General features: G+C 48.4%; 1 protein-coding gene across 1 annotated transcript; it reads right to left on the bottom strand.

The window, feature by feature from the left end:
* LOC118936495 (NACHT, LRR and PYD domains-containing protein 1 homolog) lies at positions 1 to 18,621 on the bottom strand. The gene is made up of 11 exons (XM_090209859.1): positions 18,522 to 18,621; positions 17,836 to 18,385; positions 16,036 to 16,223; positions 15,515 to 15,552; positions 8,687 to 8,751; positions 8,340 to 8,554; positions 7,895 to 8,151; positions 7,609 to 7,737; positions 1,795 to 1,921; positions 1,688 to 1,717; positions 1 to 1,048 (listed from the first exon to the last, which is right to left on the bottom strand). The coding sequence occupies exons 1-11, from the start codon at positions 18,619 to 18,621 to the stop codon at positions 714 to 716; spliced, it is 2,034 nt and encodes a 677-aa protein (XP_090065985.1). The 3' UTR covers positions 1 to 713.
* Between the last annotated feature and the right edge of the window lie 905 nt (positions 18,622 to 19,526).

Here is a 19,526-nt window from a genome sequence, read left to right as displayed (position 1 = left end):
TTGTAGGAACCAAAAACTATATTTAATTGGTCTAGGATCAGGATCAACACTGTTACTACAACACTTAACCCCAACACTGTTACTGTCCATTCTACCATTAGGTTGGTACCCCAACACTGTTACTGTCCATTAGGTTGGTACCCCAACACTGTTACTGTCCATTCTACCATTAGGTTGGTACCCCAACACTGTTACTGTCCATTAGGTTGGTACCCCAACACTGTTACTACCCATTCTACCATTAGGTTGATACCCCAACACTGTTACTGTCCATTAGGTTTTTACCCCAACACTGTTACTACCCATTCTACCATTAGGTTGATACCCCAACACTGTTACTATCCATTCTACCATTAGGTTGATACCCCAACACTGTTACTATCCATTCTACCATTAGGTTGGTACCCCAACACTGTTACTATCCATTCTACCATTAGGTTGGTACCCCAACACTGTTACTATCCATTCTACCATTAGGTTGGTACCCCAACACTGTTACTAACCATTCTACCATTAGGTTGGTACCCCAACACTGTTACTATCCATTCTACCATTAGGTTGGTACCCCAACACTGTTACTATCCATTCTACCATTAGGTTGGTACCCCAACACTGTTACTATCCATTCTACCATTAGGTTGGTACCCCAACACTGTTACTATCTATTCTACCATTAGGTTGTTACCCCAACACTGTTACTATCCATTCTACCATTAGGTTGGAAGCCCAACACTGTTGATCTGAAGCTGTGAACAAAGACAAGGGTCCAGTTCCCCAAATAAGTTGATCATCCTGTAACTTGACTCAGTTCCTTTTCTCAACACCATGTCGATGATGTCACGTGCCTTCTCTGCCCTCTCAGCTATCACCTTCACTGACTCCATTTCCTCCTGGTTGATGACTGTGTGTTGCAGGAGTCTGTCCAGCAGACCATCCAGGACAGGTCCTGATACTCGTTTCACAAACTCTGTCCGTACAGAACGCAGCTGCTGCACTGCAGAACCAGTCAGACTGTTCTCAGCCGGACCTCCTGCCCCCAACACAGCACCTGAGAGAGTCAGGTTACAAAATAATTACATTTGTACATTTACATTTCAGTCATTTAGAAGCAGAATCCTAAAATAAAAGTATTGAGAAAACATTCTGTTTTACAATAACGACCTGAACATATCACAAATTCACATTTAGGGGCGGTTTCACAGACATAGAAAACCAGACTGGGGCATTCAGAACCAGGCTAATCTACATCAAGTCCTGGAGGAGATGTCATTGGGGCATTCAGAACCAGGCTGATCTACATCAAGTCCTGGAGGAGATGTCATTGGGGCATTCAGAACCAGGCTAATCTACATCAAGTCCTGGAGGAGATGTCATTGGGGCATTCAGAACCAGGCTAATCTCCATCAAGTCCTGGAGGAGATGTCATTGGGGCATTCAGAACCAGGCTAATCTACATCACGTCCTGGAGGAGATGTCATTGGGACATTCAGAACCAGGCTAATCTACATCAAGTCCTGGAGGAGATGTCATTGGGGCATTCAGAAACAGGCTAATCTACATCAAGTCCTGGAAGAGATGTCATTGTTCTTGAAGACAGTCTTTTATAATCAGGACTAGTCCGGGTCCTACAGTAAACCATGTTGACTGACCCTCAAGTCATTGGTTTGTATCTCTCATGTTTACTTACTAGTTGAATGGGTTTCAGTGATGAATTCATCTGAAAGAAACATAAATTGGTTATATCACTCTACATAGCATCTGTCAGAAAAAGTTATGATTGACATATTCTCCTACATTTTTGTAGAGTTTCTTTCCATACTATCCTCTCATCATCACCGATTAACTCCATCTCAATCCCTGTAATTTCCATATCCACCTTGAAAAAGCTTGGTGTGGTGTCTCTATGTATGAGATGAATCCTCTGGGGGGAGGGAGGGGGAGAGAGAGCGAGGGAGGGGGAGAGAGAGCAAGAGAGAGAGGAGAGGTTAAACAAAAACATGGTTAAACATTAATTAAAAACACAACTCCAAATCTTCCGCCACAGTAACTAAATATAACAGCCTCTGAATAACCCACATACTCAAACAGATCAATGTTAACCATTTTGTAACAGGCAAACTCAACCCTCAATCTGGCTGCCAACATCCCCTCCAGCACGTCCACAGTCCCCTGTTCCCGAATACTGTTCTTTCATGTCTATCAAATTGATAATTTAGCTGCCCCTGACACAAAGTTAAGTAAGAGAACAACACCCCTTCTACTAAACCTGTACTTTGTCCCAAATATAAACATTTGGGAAGAGAAAACCTCTCCCAGAGCTGAGAACCAACCAGTGATCAGGTCAATCATCTCGACCAACCTGGGACACTGTAAGAACAGATGTGTCAGAGTTTCAGACTCAGCACAGAATGGACACCCCTCCCCAACATGGTGAAAACTCTCCAAGCCTGTATAACAGACTTATAGAATGGAGTCAGACCAGACAAATCACCCCCCCTCCAGCTTTAAGAGGAAACTCTCCAAGCCTGCATAACAGACTCATAGAATGGAGTCAGGCCAGACAAATCACCCCCCTCCAGCTTTAAGAGGAAAAGTTGCTTGTCTAAGCCAAACAGCCTGCTCTCCTCATCAATGTGTCGGCTGTATCCACCCAGCTAGAACCGTCACAGTACAACAGTCTCTGGGCTGCATGAAGCCAGAAAGCCATGATCCAAGAAGAGATGTCCACCAGGCCTTGTGTAACAGTTTAGACTTTACACCCATCCCCTCGCCCCAACCTGGGCGCGAACCAGGGACGCTCTGCACACGTCAACAGTCACCCTCTTGGCATCGTTACCCATCGCCCCACAAAAGCCGTGGCCCTTGCAGAGCAAGGGGAACCACTACTTCAAGGTCTTAGAGCAAGTGACGTCACTGATTGAAATGCTATTAGCGCGCACCACCGCTAACTAGCTAGCCATTTCACACCAGTTACACTCACCTCCCTTTTGACCTCCTCCTTTTCCGCAGCAACCAGTGATCCGGGTCACGGCACCAATGTAACAGTTTAACTTTAGACAATATATCAGTCCTGAAATTGGGCATCCCTGCCTGATGCCCCTTTGGATGGGGATGGGGCAGCTCAACCCACCCTCCCCATACACGAGGCCCCAGCAGACAGTAAACTCATCCAAGACAAAAAAAACATCCCCAAACCCAAAGGCTTTCATTGTTTTAAACATGGTGGTCCACACGATCAAAAGCCTTCTTCATTCTATATACCTGTTTGAGAGACACGTAGATATCATTTAAAATTCTGCACACAGCAATGCAACAAGTTGGCAGTTTTTTTTAAAAGGGCCAAATCCCCCCCTTTTGCAACAATGAAAGCACAACACGTTGACAGGATACAGGAAGAGAATACTCATGACAAGATTCACACACCACTTCATAAAAATCCCCCCCAATAGACAGCTGGGGTAGCACCCCAGTGCTTATAGAACTCAGATTGTAAAACATTGATGCCAGGGGCTCCGGGGTCCATCTGAGTGAGCAACTTCAATTCAATAGATGTGATGTCCTGTTTAAGGGCCCTGATAGTCTCTTTAACTCAATACTAGACGGAGCAGTATACTGTTGACAAGACACACGTATTTGGGCCTTCCCAACCACCCACCATTGTCTCAAGGATTCAAAATTCAAATTAATAACCCTCAATTTTTCCCAAAACACCAAAAACCTTTCCCAAAACATTGCGTCATGTAATATCTTCATGTTGAAATACCAATAAGGTGAACCTTCATGGACATGACAAGTGAATATCAACAGTAACAATATGGTGATCAGAAAAACCCTCAGGAGTAATGTCACCTTACAACCCTACTGCAGTAGTGATCAGATACATACAACCTGTTTAACCTTGCTGCACCGACACCACCTTCATTAAATACTACAGTAGAGCTCAGATAATACAACCTGTCTAACCTTGCTGCACCGACACCACCTTCATTAAATACTACAGTAGAGCTCAGATAATACAACCTGTCTAACCTTGCTGCAGCGACACCACCTTCATTAAATACTATAGTAGAGCTCAGATACATACAACCTGTCTAACCTTGCTGCACCGACACCACCTTCATTAAATACTACAGTAGAGCTCAGATAATACAACCTGTCTAACCTTGCTGCACCAACACCACCTTCATTAAATACTATAGTAGAGCTCAGATACATACAACCTGTCTAACCTTGCTGCACTGACACCACCTTCATTAACTACTACAGTAGAGCTCAGATAATACAACCTGTCTAACCTTGCTGCACCGACACCACCTTCATTAAATACTACAGTAGAGCTCAGATAATACAACCTGTCTAACCTTGCTGCACCGACACCACCTTCATTAACTACTACAGTAGTTATCAGATACATACAACCTGTCTAACCTTGCTGCACCGACACCACCTTCATTAACTACTACAGTAGAGCTCAGATAATACAACCTGTCTAACCTTGCTGCACCGACACCACCTTCATTAACTACTACAGTAGAGCTCAGATACATACAACCTGTCTAACCTTGCTGCACCGACACCACCTTCATTAACTACTACAGTAGTGATCAGATACATACAACCTGTCTAACCTTGCTGCACCGACACCACCTTCATTAACTACTACAGTAGTGATCAAATACATACAACCTGTCTGACCTTGCTGCACCGACACCACCTTCATTAACTACTACAGTAGAGCTCAGATACATACAACCTGCCTAACCTTGCTGCACCGACACCACCTTCATTAACTACTACAGTAGTGATCAAATACATACAACCTGTCTGACCTTGCTGCACCGACACCACCTTCATTAACTACTACAGTAGAGCTCAGATACATACAACCTGTCTAACCTTGCTGCACCGACACCACCTTCATTAACTACTACAGTAGAGCTCAGATAATACAACCTGTCTAACCTTGCTGCACCGACACCACCTTCATTAAATACTACAGTAGAGCTCAGATAATACAACCTGTCTAACCTTGCTGCACCGACACCACCTTCATTAACTACTACAGTAGTTATCAGATACATACAACCTGTCTAACCTTGCTGCACCGACACCACCTTCATTAACTACTACAGTAGAGCTCAGATAATACAACCTGTCTAACCTTGCTGCACCGACACCACCTTCATTAACTACTACAGTAGAGCTCAGATACATACAACCTGTCTAACCTTGCTGCACCGACACCACCTTCATTAACTACTACAGTAGTGATCAGATACATACAACCTGTCTAACCTTGTTGCACCGACACCACCTTCATTAACTACTACAGTAGTGATCAAATACATACAACCTGTCTGACCTTGCTGCACCGACACCACCTTCATTAACTACTACAGTAGAGCTCAGATACATACAACCTGTCTAACCTTGCTGCACCGACACCACCTTCATTAACTACTACAGTAGTGATCAAATACATACAACCTGTCTGACCTTGCTGCACCGACACCACCTTCATTAACTACTACAGTAGAGCTCAGATACATACAACCTGTCTAACCTTGCTGCACCGACACCACCTTCATTAACTACTACAGTAGAGCTCAGATACATACAACCTGTCTAACCTTGCTGCACCGACACCACCTTCATTAAATACTACACTAGAGCTCAGATAATACAACCTGTCTAACCTTGCTGCACCGACACCACCTTCATTAAATACTACAGTAGAGCTCAGATAATACAACCTGTCTAACCTTGCTGCACCGACACCACCTTCATTAACTACTACAGTAGAGCTCAGATACATACAACCTGTCTAACCTTGCTGCACCGACACCACCTTCATTAACTACTACAGTAGAGCTCAGATACATACAACCTGTCTAACCTTGCTGCACCGACACCACCTTCATTAAATACTACAGTAGAGCTCAGATAATACAACCTGTCTAACCCTGCTGCACCGACACCACCTTCATTAATTTTTAACCATGTTTACTGACTAACTTTTGCATTCTTTACACTCCACACATCAGAAAGCTCAAACTCAGTTAGTAGACCAGACAGACAAGAAGCCACGCTGTCTTAAGGTTTCCATTACTTGATCAAATACAGCAATGGACTCTGTACCCTCATCAGGAGCAGAAACATTACAAAAAAAACATTGACCACTAAAACCTAACCCTTGACAATCTCTAGATACCAGTCACCCTTAAGCCTGAAGAAAACAAAATTGCCGTCCCAGGATGAAAGTAGTACCATGACTGAGTATATCAAATAAAATGTATTTATAAAGCCCTTCGTACATCAGCTGGTATCCCAAAGTGCTGAACAGAAACCCAGCCTAAAACCCCAAACAGCAAAACATGTGTAAAAGCTGCCCCTCCCACCATATTCCCAAGTCCACCTCATTGGCCTCATCATGTATCTCCTGTTGAAAAACTAAATGAAGCCATTTCTGTTTTATTACCTCTAATACCCAAGCCAATTTAACAGATTTCCCCAAAGTCTGGTCCAGAAACGCATTTACCTAGATTGTCCATTGAGTCATCGCCAGCTGCTATCATATCAGAAATGTTCATATCCTTATCCTGATCCTCCTCAACTGAGGTCACAGACACGTGACTCCCCTCTGCCACATCCCTCTCAACACTCCCCTCCTGTACCACATCACCCGTACTGGGCATCTCCACTACCTGGGAGACTAGCTCCACCTGAACCCCCTCCTGTACCACATCACTAGTACCGGGCATCTCCTCCACTACCTGGGAGACTAGCTCCACCTGAACCCCCTCCTGTACCACATCACTAGTACCGGGCATCTCCTCCACTACCTGGGAGACTAGCCCCACCTGAACCCCCTCCTGTACCACATCACTAGTACCGGGCATCTCCTCCACTACCTGGGAGACTAGCTCCACCTGAACCCCCTCCTGTACCACATCACTAGTACCGGGCATCTCCTCCACTACCTGGGAGACTAGCTCCACCTGAACCCCCTCCTGTACCACATCACTAGTACCATCTTCTCCACTACCTGGGAGACTAGCCCCACCTGAACCCCCTCCTGTACCACATCACTAGTACCGGGCATCTCCTCCACTACCTGGGAGACTAGCCCCACCTGAACCCCCTCCTGTATCACATCACTAGTACCGGGCATCTCCTCCACTACCTGGGAGACTAGCCCCACCTGAACCCCCTCCTGTACCACATCACTAGTACCGGGCATCTCCTCCACTACCTGGGAGACTAGCCCCACCTGAACCCCCTCCTGTACCACATCACTAGTACCGGGCATCTCCTCCACTGCCATCCCCATTTCCAGTGACATCCCCATGTGGGTCGCCATCCCAACCAAAACAATTCAACAAGAAATACAATATATCTAATTCTACCACTGAAAAAAACCTGAATCAGTGGCAAAAAGGAAACCACCCAGAAAAGTAACCACAGGCGATCTAACTCCAGGCAACACTCACACTCGCTCATACAATACCCAGCATGCACCAAACACTGCCAGCATGAACAGAGACAGAGAGAGAGAGATATATGTGACTTAAATGTCAGATTCATGTTCTTAGTCTACTAAAACTGTACCGGTGGAGTGATGGAGGTTGAACAGGGAATGTTCAGTCTGAAGTAACTATTCAGTTTGAAGGACCGCTCTGGTCTTGTGATGGGAATCCTTTTAGACCCTTGAAACTTTATTTCCTGTTGTTCCACAGCCTGCGAAACGAGGCACGGAATACACAGCCAGTCAATGTATAGTCTAATTCAAACATTATTCAGAAAACTAGCAACACACTTATCTTCATTTAATGAGTGTCAACATAACTAACCAGTGGTACAGTTTAAGGTCATCTCTATAATAATGGTACCTCACCTGTATCTGGCCGGGGTTACTGGGAAACAGGTATAGGCGTTGAATTAGTTTTTCCTTTATCACTGTCAGATAGAGCATCAGCTCACAGTGGACATCTACGTTCCAAGACAGTAATCTCAGTATAACAGAGATAGCTGAGAACTTTGGATGGAGAATCTTAGCATGGAATCTGGTGACCTCATGCACTTCCTCTAAAGACACTCCATGTTCCTCTACATGAAGAATCTTCATCTCATTCCTCAGGGAAGGGTTGGTCCCTGAACAACACAATACAAAGGAGACAGAAAGACAAATATTGTATTATTCATCCAACTAAAACACAAAGAATATGCAGTACCAGATCACAGTAAACTCAAACTCCCAGAATAGTTCATTCATTAATTTAGGAAGTGAAACTCAGTTACATGGAAATGTCTTTCTGAAAACTATTTCTATATGGTTTTACCTAAACAGACAAAGTGTGGCAGATGAACTTCCTCCAGTTCACCTAACTCCATAGTGATGTCCAGCAATGGACCACCTTGTGTGTACTGCATGTCTTTCAGAAGTTGACTGTAGGGTTCCCAGTTCCTGAAGTGATACTTCAGAATGACATCTCTCTCACACAGCCAGCGGAGCCCAGACACTGTGCACTCATAACTCCCTTTGGGTGTCCTGTGTCTGAGAGCAACAACAAGATATGGTAGAGAGGGTCAATGGTCAAATGGAGAGGTTGGATTAGAAGACTATTCCCAAAGGTAATGGGGAAATACACTAGCAAGTGGAATGAAATGTTAAAAGTAGTTATTTTACCTGAACATTGTCACTCCCTGGACAGTGGAAGTCAAGGGTTCAATCTCAAGCCAGTGTGTGAAGTCCTGAACAAGGACAAGCATGTCAGTAATACATATGGGGCCTGTTTCCTGCCTCACAGATTGAGTCTAGTGCTGGACCGTCATTGAAAATAAGAATTTGTTCTTAACTGACTTGCCTGGTTAAATAAAGGTAAAATAAAAAAAATAAATAAAAAAAAAAGCATGCCCAATGGAAGTTTCAATAGAAAGTTCTTTAAGGTCCAGGACTAGACTTAATCTGTGTCTGGGAAACTGGCCCATTAACGAAAGTAACTCATCTAATCTATATGTCACGACTTCCGCCGAAGTCTGCTCCCCTGCCTGTTCGGGCGGTGCTCGGCGGTCGTCATAGTGGAGGTGGATGCGTCCGAGGCTGGGGTCGGAGCCGTGCTGTCCCAACGCTCGGGCGTGCCACCCAAGCTTCGCCCGTGTGCTTTCTTTTCGAGCAAGCTCAGCCCAGCGGAGCAAAACTATGATGTGGGGGACCGGGAGTTGTTAGCTGTAGTCAAGGCTCTGAAGGTGTGGAGACATTGGCTTGAGGGGGCTAAACACCCTTTTCTCATCTGGACTGACCATCGTAATCTCGAGTATATCCGGGCAGCGACGAGACTAAATCCACATCAGGCTAGATGGGCCATGTTTTTTACCAGGTTCCGGTTTACCCTCTCATACCGGCCAGGCTCCCAAAACACCAAAGCCGACGCGCTGTCCCGCCTCTATGATACCGAGGAGCGGTTCGTTGAGCCAACTCCCATCATTTCACCGTCATGTCTCGTGGCACCGGTGGTATGGGAGGTGGACGCGGAGATAGAGGAGGCCTCACGGTCAGAGCCGGCCCCCCCTAACTGTCCAGTGGGGACTCAGTACGTGCCGAGGGGGGTCCGGGACAAGCTGATCCGGTGGGCTCATACTCTCCCCTCCTCGGGTCATCCTGGCATCGAGAGGACAGTGCGGAGTCTGAGAGGGAGATACTGGTGGCCCACGCTGGCTAAAGACGTGAGATTTTATGTCTCCTCCTGCTCAGTGTGTGCTCAGAGCAAGACTCCTCGGCACCTGCCTAGAGGGAAATTACAACCTCTCCCCGTTCCACAACGGCCGTGGACACACTTATCGGTGGACTTTCTTACCGACCTTCCCCCGTCCCAGGGAAGTACTACGATCCTGGTCGTTGTGGATCGGTTTTCTAAGTCCTGTCGTCTCATCCCGTTGCCCGGTCTCCCTACGGCCCTGCAGACTGCGGAGACCTTGTTTACCCGTGTCTTCCGGCACTATGGGGTGCCTGAGGACATCGTTTCTGCTCGGGGTCCCCAATTCACGTTCAGAGTATGGAGGGCGGCACCTCGTCCTCCGGGTCGTCCTCGAGGACGGTGGCGGCGCGCTGCGGTGGCGGCGCGTCGGGGGGGGGGGGGGGGGCTACTGTCATGACTTCCGGCGAAGTTTGCTCTCCTGCCTGTTCGGGCGGTGCTCGGCGGTCGTCGTCACCGTCCTACTAGCCACTAACCGATCCCTTTTTCGTTTGTCTGTTGGTTTTGTCTTATTAGTTTCACCTGTGTGTATTTTAGTTTAATTAACGTCCTTATATGTAGTAGGTTGTCCCGCCCTTGTTTTGTGCGGGATTGTTTTTTTATTCCTGTTATTTGTGTTTTACTCTCCGGTCTATTTTGATCCTGTGTTTGGATTATTCACCCTGTGTGTTGGGTTGACCATGTTTTTTGCGCTCCGGAGAATGAACTGTCGAATCACTGAAACCTGCTCTCTGCGCCTGATTCCACCCACCTTGATAAAACGTGACAGAATCCCGCACCAACCATGGAATCAGCAGGAGCAGCCGCGTCTCCTCTCCCATCGATGGAAGAGAGGGTCCTCCATCACACCAGCGTGCTTCACCGGATTGGTTCTGCCATGGACCAAATGATGGAGAGGATGGATCGATGTGAGAGGAGTGGCCTTCCCACCTCATCTCTAGCACCCCCTTCTCCAGCACCTCCTGTTCCTGCGACCACATCTCGCTCCGGGGCTCTTCGGCTGACACTCCCACGGGAGTATGACGGAACGGCGGCTGGGTGCCAGGGTTTCCTCCTTCAACTGGAACTATACCTGGCTACCGTGCGTCCTGCTCCCTCCGGAGAGGAGAGCGTGAGCGCCCTCGTCTCCTGCTTGACTGGGAGAGCCCTCGAGTGGGCCAACGCAGTGTGGAATGGTCCGGACTCGGTGAGGGATAATTACCCAGAGTTCACCCGCCGATTCCGAGCTGTTTTTGACCATCCACCAGAGGGTCGGGCGGCGGGTGAACGGCTGTTCCACCTGCGTCAGGAGACGAGGAGCGTACAGGACTTTGCTCTGGAGTTCAGGACCTTGGCCGCAGGAGCAGGATGGAACGACAGGGCCTTGATCGATCATTTCAGATGCAGTCTCAGGGAGGACGTCCGCAGGGAGCTGGCATGTCGGGACACCACATTCACACTGGATGAACTCATTGACTTGGCTATCCGTCTCGACAACCTGCTGGCTGCCCGCGGGCGTTTGGATCAGGCCCTGTCGTTTCCACTTCCCAGCCCTCCTGCCCCTATCCCTATGGAATTAGGAGGGGCGGCTTCGAGGGGGACCGGAGGAGGAGTGTCCTCCTGCACCAGTTGTGGTCGACGAGGGCACACGTCCGACCGGTGCTGGAGGAACTCGTCTGGGAGTCGGGAGGGCAGGCGGAGCACTGCTCGATCACCCCAGGTGAGTAAGCACCAGACTCACCCAGAGCTTCCTGTCGGTCATGTGTATGTGTTGACTTCTTTCCCTGGGTTTTTTCCCTCTCTACAGCATAAGGCGCTAGTCGATTCAGGCGCAGCTGGGAATTTCATGGATCGTGGGCTTGCGTTAAGGCTAGGGATTCCCCTGGTGTCGTTAGACCTACCTTTCCCCGTGCACGCCTTAGATAGCCGACCATTAGGGTCAGGAGTAATTAGAGAGGCTACGGTGCCGCTGGACATGGTAACGCAGGGGGATCATAAGGAGCAGATTAGTCTGTTCCTTATAGATTCACCTGCGTTTCCAGTGGTGTTGGGGGTTCCCTGGTTAGCTCAACACAACCCTGTGATTCTCTGGCAACAGGGGGCTTTTAAGGGGTGGTCAGAGGAGTGTTCAGGTAGGTGTATAGGAGTTGCCGTTGGTGCGACTACGGTGGAGAGTCCAGACCAAGTTTCCACCGTGCGCATTCCCTCTGAATATGCCGATTTGGCTATCGCCTTCAGTAAAAAGAAGGTGACCCAATTACCACCTCATCGTCGATAGGACTGCGTGATAAACCTTCTGGAGAACGCTGCACTTCCTAGGAGTCACGTGTATCCATTGTCCCAGGAGGAGATGGTAGCGATGGAAACATATGTTGCTGAATCGCTGGGACAGGGGTACATTCGGCTCTCCGCATCACCCGTCTCCTCAAGCTTCTTTTTTGTGAAGAAGAAGGATGGAGGTCTGCGTCCGTGCATTGATTATAGAGGCCTAAATTCCATCACAGTGGGGTTTAGTTACCCACTACCTCTCATTGCTACGGCGGTGGAATCATTTCACGGGGCGCGCTTCTTCACAAAACTGGACCTGAGGAGCGCGTATAATCTGTTGCGTATCCGGGGAGGAGATGAGTGGAAAACCGCATTTAGTACTACATCTGGTCACTATGAGTACCGCGTCATGCCATATGGGTTGAAGAATGCTCCAGCCGTCTTCCAATCCTTCGTAGATGAGATTCTCCGAGACCTGCTCGGGCAGGGAGTGGTAGTGTACATCGATGACATCTTGATCTATTCTGCCACACGCGCGGCGCATGTGTCTCTGGTGCGTAAGGTACTTGGGCGACTGCTGGAGCATGACCTGTATTGCAAGGCGGAGAAATGTGAGTTTTTCAAACAGTCCGTTTCCTTCCTGGGGTATCGTATTTCCACCTCCGGGGTGGTGATGGAGGATGACCGCGTTACAGCCGTGCGTAATTGGCCGACTCCGACCACGGTGAAAGAGGTGCAGCGGTTTTTAGGGTTTGCGAATTACTACCGGAGGTTTATCCGGGGTTTTGGTCAGGTGGCTGCTCCCATCACCTCACTGCTGAAGGGAGGACCGGTGCGCTTGCGCTGGTCAGCAGAGGCGGGCTGAGCCTTCAGTTGTTTGAAGGAGCTGTTCACCAATGCGCCCGTGTTGGCGCATCCGGACCCCTCTTTAGCGTTCATAGTGGAGGTGGATGCGTCCGAGGCTGGGGTCGGAGCCGTGCTGTCCCAACGCTCGGGCGTGCCACCCAAGCTTCGCCCGTGTGCTTTCTTTTCGAGCAAGCTCAGCCCAGCGGAGCAAAACTATGATGTGGGGGACCGGGAGTTGTTAGCTGTAGTCAAGGCTCTGAAGGTGTGGAGACATTGGCTTGAGGGGAATAAACACCCTTTTCTCATCTGGACTGACCATCGTAATCTCGAGTATATCCGGGCAGCGACGAGACTAAATCCACATCAGGCTAGATGGGCCATGTTTTTTACCAGGTTCTGGTTTACCCTCTCATACCGGCCAGGCTCCCAAAACACCAAAGCCGACGCGCTGTCCCGCCTCTATGATACCGAGGAGCGGTCCGTTGAGCCAACTCCCATCCTTTCACCGTCATGTCTCGTGGCACCGGTGGAATGGGAGGTGGACGCGGAGATAGAGGAGGCCTCACGGTCAGAGCCGGCCCCCCCTAACTGTCCAGTGGGGACTCAGTACGTGCCGAGGGGGGTCCGGGACAAGCTGATCCGGTGGGCTCATACTCTCCCCTCCTCGGGTCATCCTGGCATCGAGAGGACAGTGCGGAGTCTGAGAGGGAGATACTGGTGGCCCACGCTGGCTAAAGACGTGAGATTTTATGTCTCCTCCTGCTCAGTGTGTGCTCAGAGCAAGACTCCTCGGCACCTGCCTAGAGGGAAATTACAACCTCTCCCCGTTCCACAACGGCCGTGGACACACTTATCGGTGGACTTTCTTACCGACCTTCCCCCGTCCCAGGGAAGTACTACGATCCTGGTCGTTGTGGATCGGTTTTCTAAGTCCTGTCGTCTCATCCCGTTGCCCGGTCTCCCTACGGCCCTGCAGACTGCGGAGACCTTGTTTACCCGTGTCTTCCGGCACTATGGGGTGCCTGAGGACATCGTTTCTGATCGGGGTCCCCAATTCACGTCCAGAGTATGGAGGGCGTTTATGGAGAGACTGGGGGTCTCGGTCAGCTTAACCTCAGGTTTTCACCCCAAGAGTAATGCGCAGGTGGAGCGCGTAAACCAGGATGTGGGCAGGTTTCTGCGGTCCTATTGCCGGGACCGGCCTGGTGAGTGGGCAAGGTATGTTCCCTGGGCTGAACAAGCTCAGAACTCCCTACGCCACTCCTCAACTAACTTGTCCCCTTTCGAGTGTGTGTTAGGTTACCAGCCGGTCCTGGCCCCATGGCATCAGAGCCAGACCGAGGCTCCTGCGGTGGAGGAATGGGTACAGCGCTCCAAGGACACCTGGAAAGCCGTTCAGGACTCACTACGGTTAGCGGGAGAACGGCAGAAGAGGAGCGCTGACCAGCACCGCAGTGAGGCCCCCGTGTTTGCACCGGGGGACAGGGTCTGGCTCTCGACCCGAAACCTGCCCCTCCGCCTGCCCTGTCGGAAGCTGGGGCCGCAGTGTGTGGGGCCGTTCAAAGTCCTGAGGAGAATAAACGAGGTGTGTTACAGGTTACAACTTCCTAGGTATTACAGTATCCGCCCCTCTGGACATCGAGGGGTCCCCGGCGTACACAGTTCGGGGCATTCTGGATTCGAGACGCCGGGTGGGGTCCTACAGTACCTCGTGGACTGGGAGGGGTACGGTCCAGAGGAGAGATGCTGGGTTCCGGTGGGGGACATTTTGGACCCTTCTCTCCTGAGAGATTTCCACCGCCTCCACCCGGATTGCCCAGCACCTCGTCCTCCGGGTCGTCCTCGAGGACGGTGGCGGCGCGCTGCGGTGGCGGCGCGTCAGGGGGGGGGGGGGGGCTACTGTCATGACTTCCGGCGAAGTTGGCTCTCCTGCCTGTTCGGGCGGTGCTCGGCGGTCGTCGTCACCGTCCTACTAGCCACTAACCGATCCCTTTTTCGTTTGTCTGTTGGTTTTGTCTTATTAGTTTCACCTGTGTGTATTTTAGTTTAATTAACGTCCTTATATGTAGTAGGTTGTCCCGCCCTTGCGGGATTGTTTTGTATTCATGTCATTTGGTGTAGTACTTGTGTTTTACTCTCCGGTCTATTTTGATCCTGTGTTTGGATTATTCACCCTGTGTGTTGGGTTGACCGTGTTTTTTGTGCGCCGGAGAATAAACTGTCGAATCACTGAAACCTGCTCTCTGCGCCTGATTCCACCCACCTTGATAATACGTGACACTATAACTAATGTATTTAATCAATGTTACATGGAATGCTGGTGATTTATCAATTGAACTGTCTAATGACAAAATATGACAACAGCTAAAATCCTGCATGCCTCCAAGCAGAACACAGGACTGTCTATATCCCAGCATGAATGGTTGGTCAGTACACACCTGGCTTTGAGACTGTGTTAATATTACTAAAGCAGAACACAGGACTGTCTATATACCAGTATGAATGATTGGTCAGTACACACCTGGCTGTGAGACTGTGTTTATATTACTAAAGCAGAACACAGGACTGTCTATATCCCAGTATGAATGGTTGGTCAGTACACACCTGGTTTTGAGACTGTGCCTGACTCCTGCAGATATGTAAAAGTAAGAATTGACATTATGACTTACCTCAACATGTTCACAAGTCTTACAGGTCTGAGGAATCCCTGAAGTCAAAAGTAGTTATTTAAAATGGACAATCTCATGTAATAATGAATTAATAATTATTAAATAGACTTGTAATAAAATGAATAAAACTAAGCAACAGTCTCAGAATGTACACTCATTAGCATACCATAATCTGACATAAGTGTTATATTAATTAATGTTTGTGGAAGCAGGAAACAACATCGTTCTGGTCCGTGTTTTGTAGATGTTGGGGTCTGATTTCTGCTAGATCCTAGGATGTTCTCTTCACTCTCTAACAGAGTGTCAGCCAAGAAGTTTAGCATCGTGTTACAACGCTCTTAGTTGTTGCGGAAATCGGCACACAATACCGTTTACTTTGTGCATCTACGTCATATCGCTGACAATACCTTTAAGTTTGTTTTGACCAAATAAACCATGATTGTGTTCCTTGCCTGGGAATCAACTGTAGTGATTGCTTTCATCGTATTTGGATTTTAAAACAATTAAATTAGTTTACTCACATTTATCAGGTCCAGACTTGATACAACACTCTCCACCATGGTCTCTGGTGTTCTCAGGTCCAGGCTTGATACAACACTCTCCACCATGGTCTCTGGTGTCCTCGGGTCCAGGCTTGATACAACTCTCTCCACCATGGTCTCTTGTGTCCTCAGGTTCAGGTTTGATCCAAAACTCTGCACCATGGTCTCTGGTGTTCTCAGGTCCAGGCTTGGTCCAACTCTCTCCACGATGGTCTCTGGTGTTCTCAGGTCCAGGCTTGGTCCAACTCTCTCCACCATGGTCTCTGGTGTTCTCAGGTCCAGGCTTGGTCCAACTCTCTCCACCATGGTCTCTGGTGTTCTCAGGTCCAGACTTGATACAACACTCTCCACCATGGTCTCTGGTGTCCTCAGGTCCAGGCTTGGTCCAACTCTCTCCACCATGGTCTCTGGTTTTCTCAGGTCCAGGCTTGGTCCAACTCTCTCCACCATGGTCTCTGGTGTTGGTAAAGCAGAAGGATAGACTGATTCAACTAAATATATTATATTTAGTTATATTATTATTTTATTATTTAACTAGGCAAGTCAATAAGATAAGAACAATAAGAAAAATATCTTATTTAAAATGGCGGCCTACAGCCAGAACCTCCCCTACCCCAGAACCTCCCCTACCCCAGAATCTCCCCTACCCCAGACCTTTCCCTAACCCAAAACCTCCCCTACCCCAGAACCAACCCTACCCCAGACCCTCCCCTACCCCAGACCCTCCCCTTGAGACCCTACCATATCCCAGACCCCCCCCCACCCCAGACCCTCCCCTACCCCAGAACCTCCCCTGCCCCAGAACCTCCCCTACCCCAGAACCTCCCCTACCCCAGACCCTCCCCTACCCCAGCCAGAGCATCCCCTACCCCAGACCCTCCCCTACCCCAGAGCCTCCCCTATCCCAGCCAGACCCTCCCCTACCCCAGAACCTCCCCTACCCCAGACCCTCCCCTACACCAGAACCTCCCCTATCCCAGACCCTCCCCTACCCCAGCCAGAGCATCCCCTACCCCAGACCCTCCCCTACCCCAGACCCTCCCCTACCCCAGACCCTCCTCTACCCCAGAGCCTCCCCTACCCCAGCCAGACCCTCCCCTACCCCAGAACCTTCCCTACCCCAGCCAGATCCTCCCCTACCCCAGAACCTCCCCTACACCAGCCAAACCCTCCCATACCTCAGACCCTCCCCTACCCCAGCCAAACCCTCCCCTACCCCAGACCCTCCCCTAACCCGGACAACGCTAGGCCAATTGTGCGCCGCCCTCACGGCCGGTTGCGATACAGCCCGGGATCGAACCCTGGTCTGCGACACTCAGGATCCCTCAGGTGGACATTGCTTATAGATGTGAAGTCACCAGGTATCATGAGTTACATTCCCCCCTAGAGATGAAGTCACCAGGTATCATGAGTTACATTCCCCCCTAGAGATGAAGTCACCAGGTATCATGAGTTACATAACCCCCTAGAGATGAAGTCACCAGGTATCATGAGTTACATTCCCTGCTAGAGATGTGAAGTCACCAGGTATCATGAGTTACATACCCCCCTAGAGATGTGAAGTCACCAGGTATCATGAGTTACACACCCCCCTAGAGATGTGAAGTCACCAGGTATCAACCTCCACACACATACGTCCCCCTCATAAAACACTGAGCTTGTGCCACATCTAACTGTCTGTTGGTCCAAGAGAACACATTAAAAAACACCACTACTACTAATCTAACTGTAGAAATTATTCCAGGGGAAAACAAATGATGAAACATTGCTATGACTCACCTCTGAATGTGTTGGTCATCTATCTGACACAGGGTCACTGAGGAGGAGGAGTAAACCCCAAATCCAGGATAGAGGGGTTCAGTGAATGTGGTGTGTTCTGTGTGAAGGTGTGTCAGTGTACCAGAGGAGGACACACTATAGAAGGACAAAGTACCAGCTGGCCAGTCCAGATATACTCCAACTCTGTGAGAATAACGACCAGAGATGGATCTGCTGACTCCAGCATGGATAAATTCATAAGCACTATCATAGCAGTATAAACACCAGGACTTCCTATTGAGTCCAATCCAACTGTCATCCTCCCGTCCCTTCCTCTTCATTCCTTTGTACACCACACCAATGTCAGCCATGTCACCATACCTCTCCACCTCCCAGTAATAACGACCTCCAGAAATTACTTCACTGCATACAACTTGGCAATGACAATCAAATCTGTCTGGATGGTCTTCATAATGCTGCTCCTTCAACACCCGTGTCACCTTCCTGTTCCCCTCAGACAGTCTCAGGTTTGGGTGTGCTGTATCTGGGTCCAGGGTGAGATGACAGGCATCTGTAGATGAAAGGAGAGTTTAATCAAACCACATCTTCACATAAAATGTTGTTTTGTAGGTACAGAACAAGTATTGATTAGTTACTATGTTACTATAGTTCTGAATATGCAGTTAATTAGGATTGAAGAGACTTACATTTCCTCAGCCCTGATTTCAGCCTGCACTCTCCACCATGATCCACACTGTAGGAGAAACAGGTTATTGACTGACAAAACCCTAATAAAGCAGTCAACATTTAAACCATATTGCTGTGTTCTGGTGCACTATCCCAGTTCATTAGTATCCTACCTACTGCATACAGAACGGAGTACTATTCATTACTAGAGACATACAGGTATTCTATCCTGCCTAATGCATACAGAACGGAGTACAATTCATTACTAGAGACATACAGGTATTCTATCCTACCTACTGCATACAGAACGGAGTACAATTCATTACTAGAGACATACAGGTATTCTATCCTACCTACTGCATACAGAACGGAGTACAATTCATTACTAGAGACATACAGGTATTCTATCCTACCCAATGCATACAAAACGGAAACATACAGGTATTCTATCCTACCTACTGCATACAGAATGGAGTACAATTCAGTACTAGAGACATACAGGTATTCTATCCTACCTACTGCATACAGAACAGAGTACAATTCATTACTAGAGACATACAGGTATTCTATCCTACCTACAGTGCCTTGCGAAAGTATTTGGCCCCCTTGAACTTTGTGACCTTTTGCCACATTTCAGGCTTCAAACATAAAGATATAAAACTGTATTTTTTTGTGAAGAATCAACAACAAGTGGGACACAATCATGAAGTGGAACGACATTTATTGGATATTTCAAACTTTTTTAACAAATCAAAAACTGAAAAATTGGGCGTGCAAAATTATTCAGCCCCCTTAAGTTAATACTTTGTAGCTCCACCTTTTGCTGCGATTACAGCTGTAAGTCGCTTGGGGTATTGTCTCTATCAGTTTTGCACATCGAGAGACTGAAATGTTTTCCCATTCCTCCTTGCAAAACAGCTCGAGCTCAGTGAGGTTGGATGGAGAGCATTTGTGAACAGCAGTTTTCAGTTCTTTCCACAGATTCTCGATTGGATTCAGGTCTGGACTTTGACTTGGCCATTCTA

Source organism: Oncorhynchus mykiss, chromosome 19, assembly GCF_057628025.1.
Source record: "Oncorhynchus mykiss isolate SJ-2025 chromosome 19, ASM5762802v1, whole genome shotgun sequence".
Lineage (NCBI taxonomy): Eukaryota > Metazoa > Chordata > Actinopteri > Salmoniformes > Salmonidae > Oncorhynchus > Oncorhynchus mykiss.
The sequence above is the reverse complement of the archived record's forward strand: the minus strand, read 5'-3'. Positions and strand labels throughout refer to the sequence as shown.

What these genes read in the sequence shown, in the direction of transcription:
- LOC118936495 (XM_090209859.1), bottom strand. Translation starts at nt 18,621, where the DNA reads ATGTTGACTGCTTTATTAGGGTTTTGTCAGTCAATAACCTGTTTCTCC. An exon ending in GCCACACTTTGTCTGTTTAG is followed by an intron (nt 8,152 to 8,339) that starts GTAAAACCATAT and finishes TGTGTTGTTCAG; the next exon opens with GGACCAACCCTTCCCTGAGG. An exon ending in CACTGAAACCCATTCAACTA is followed by an intron (nt 1,049 to 1,687) that starts GTAAGTAAACAT and finishes TGACTCTCTCAG; the next exon opens with GTGCTGTGTTGGGGGCAGGA.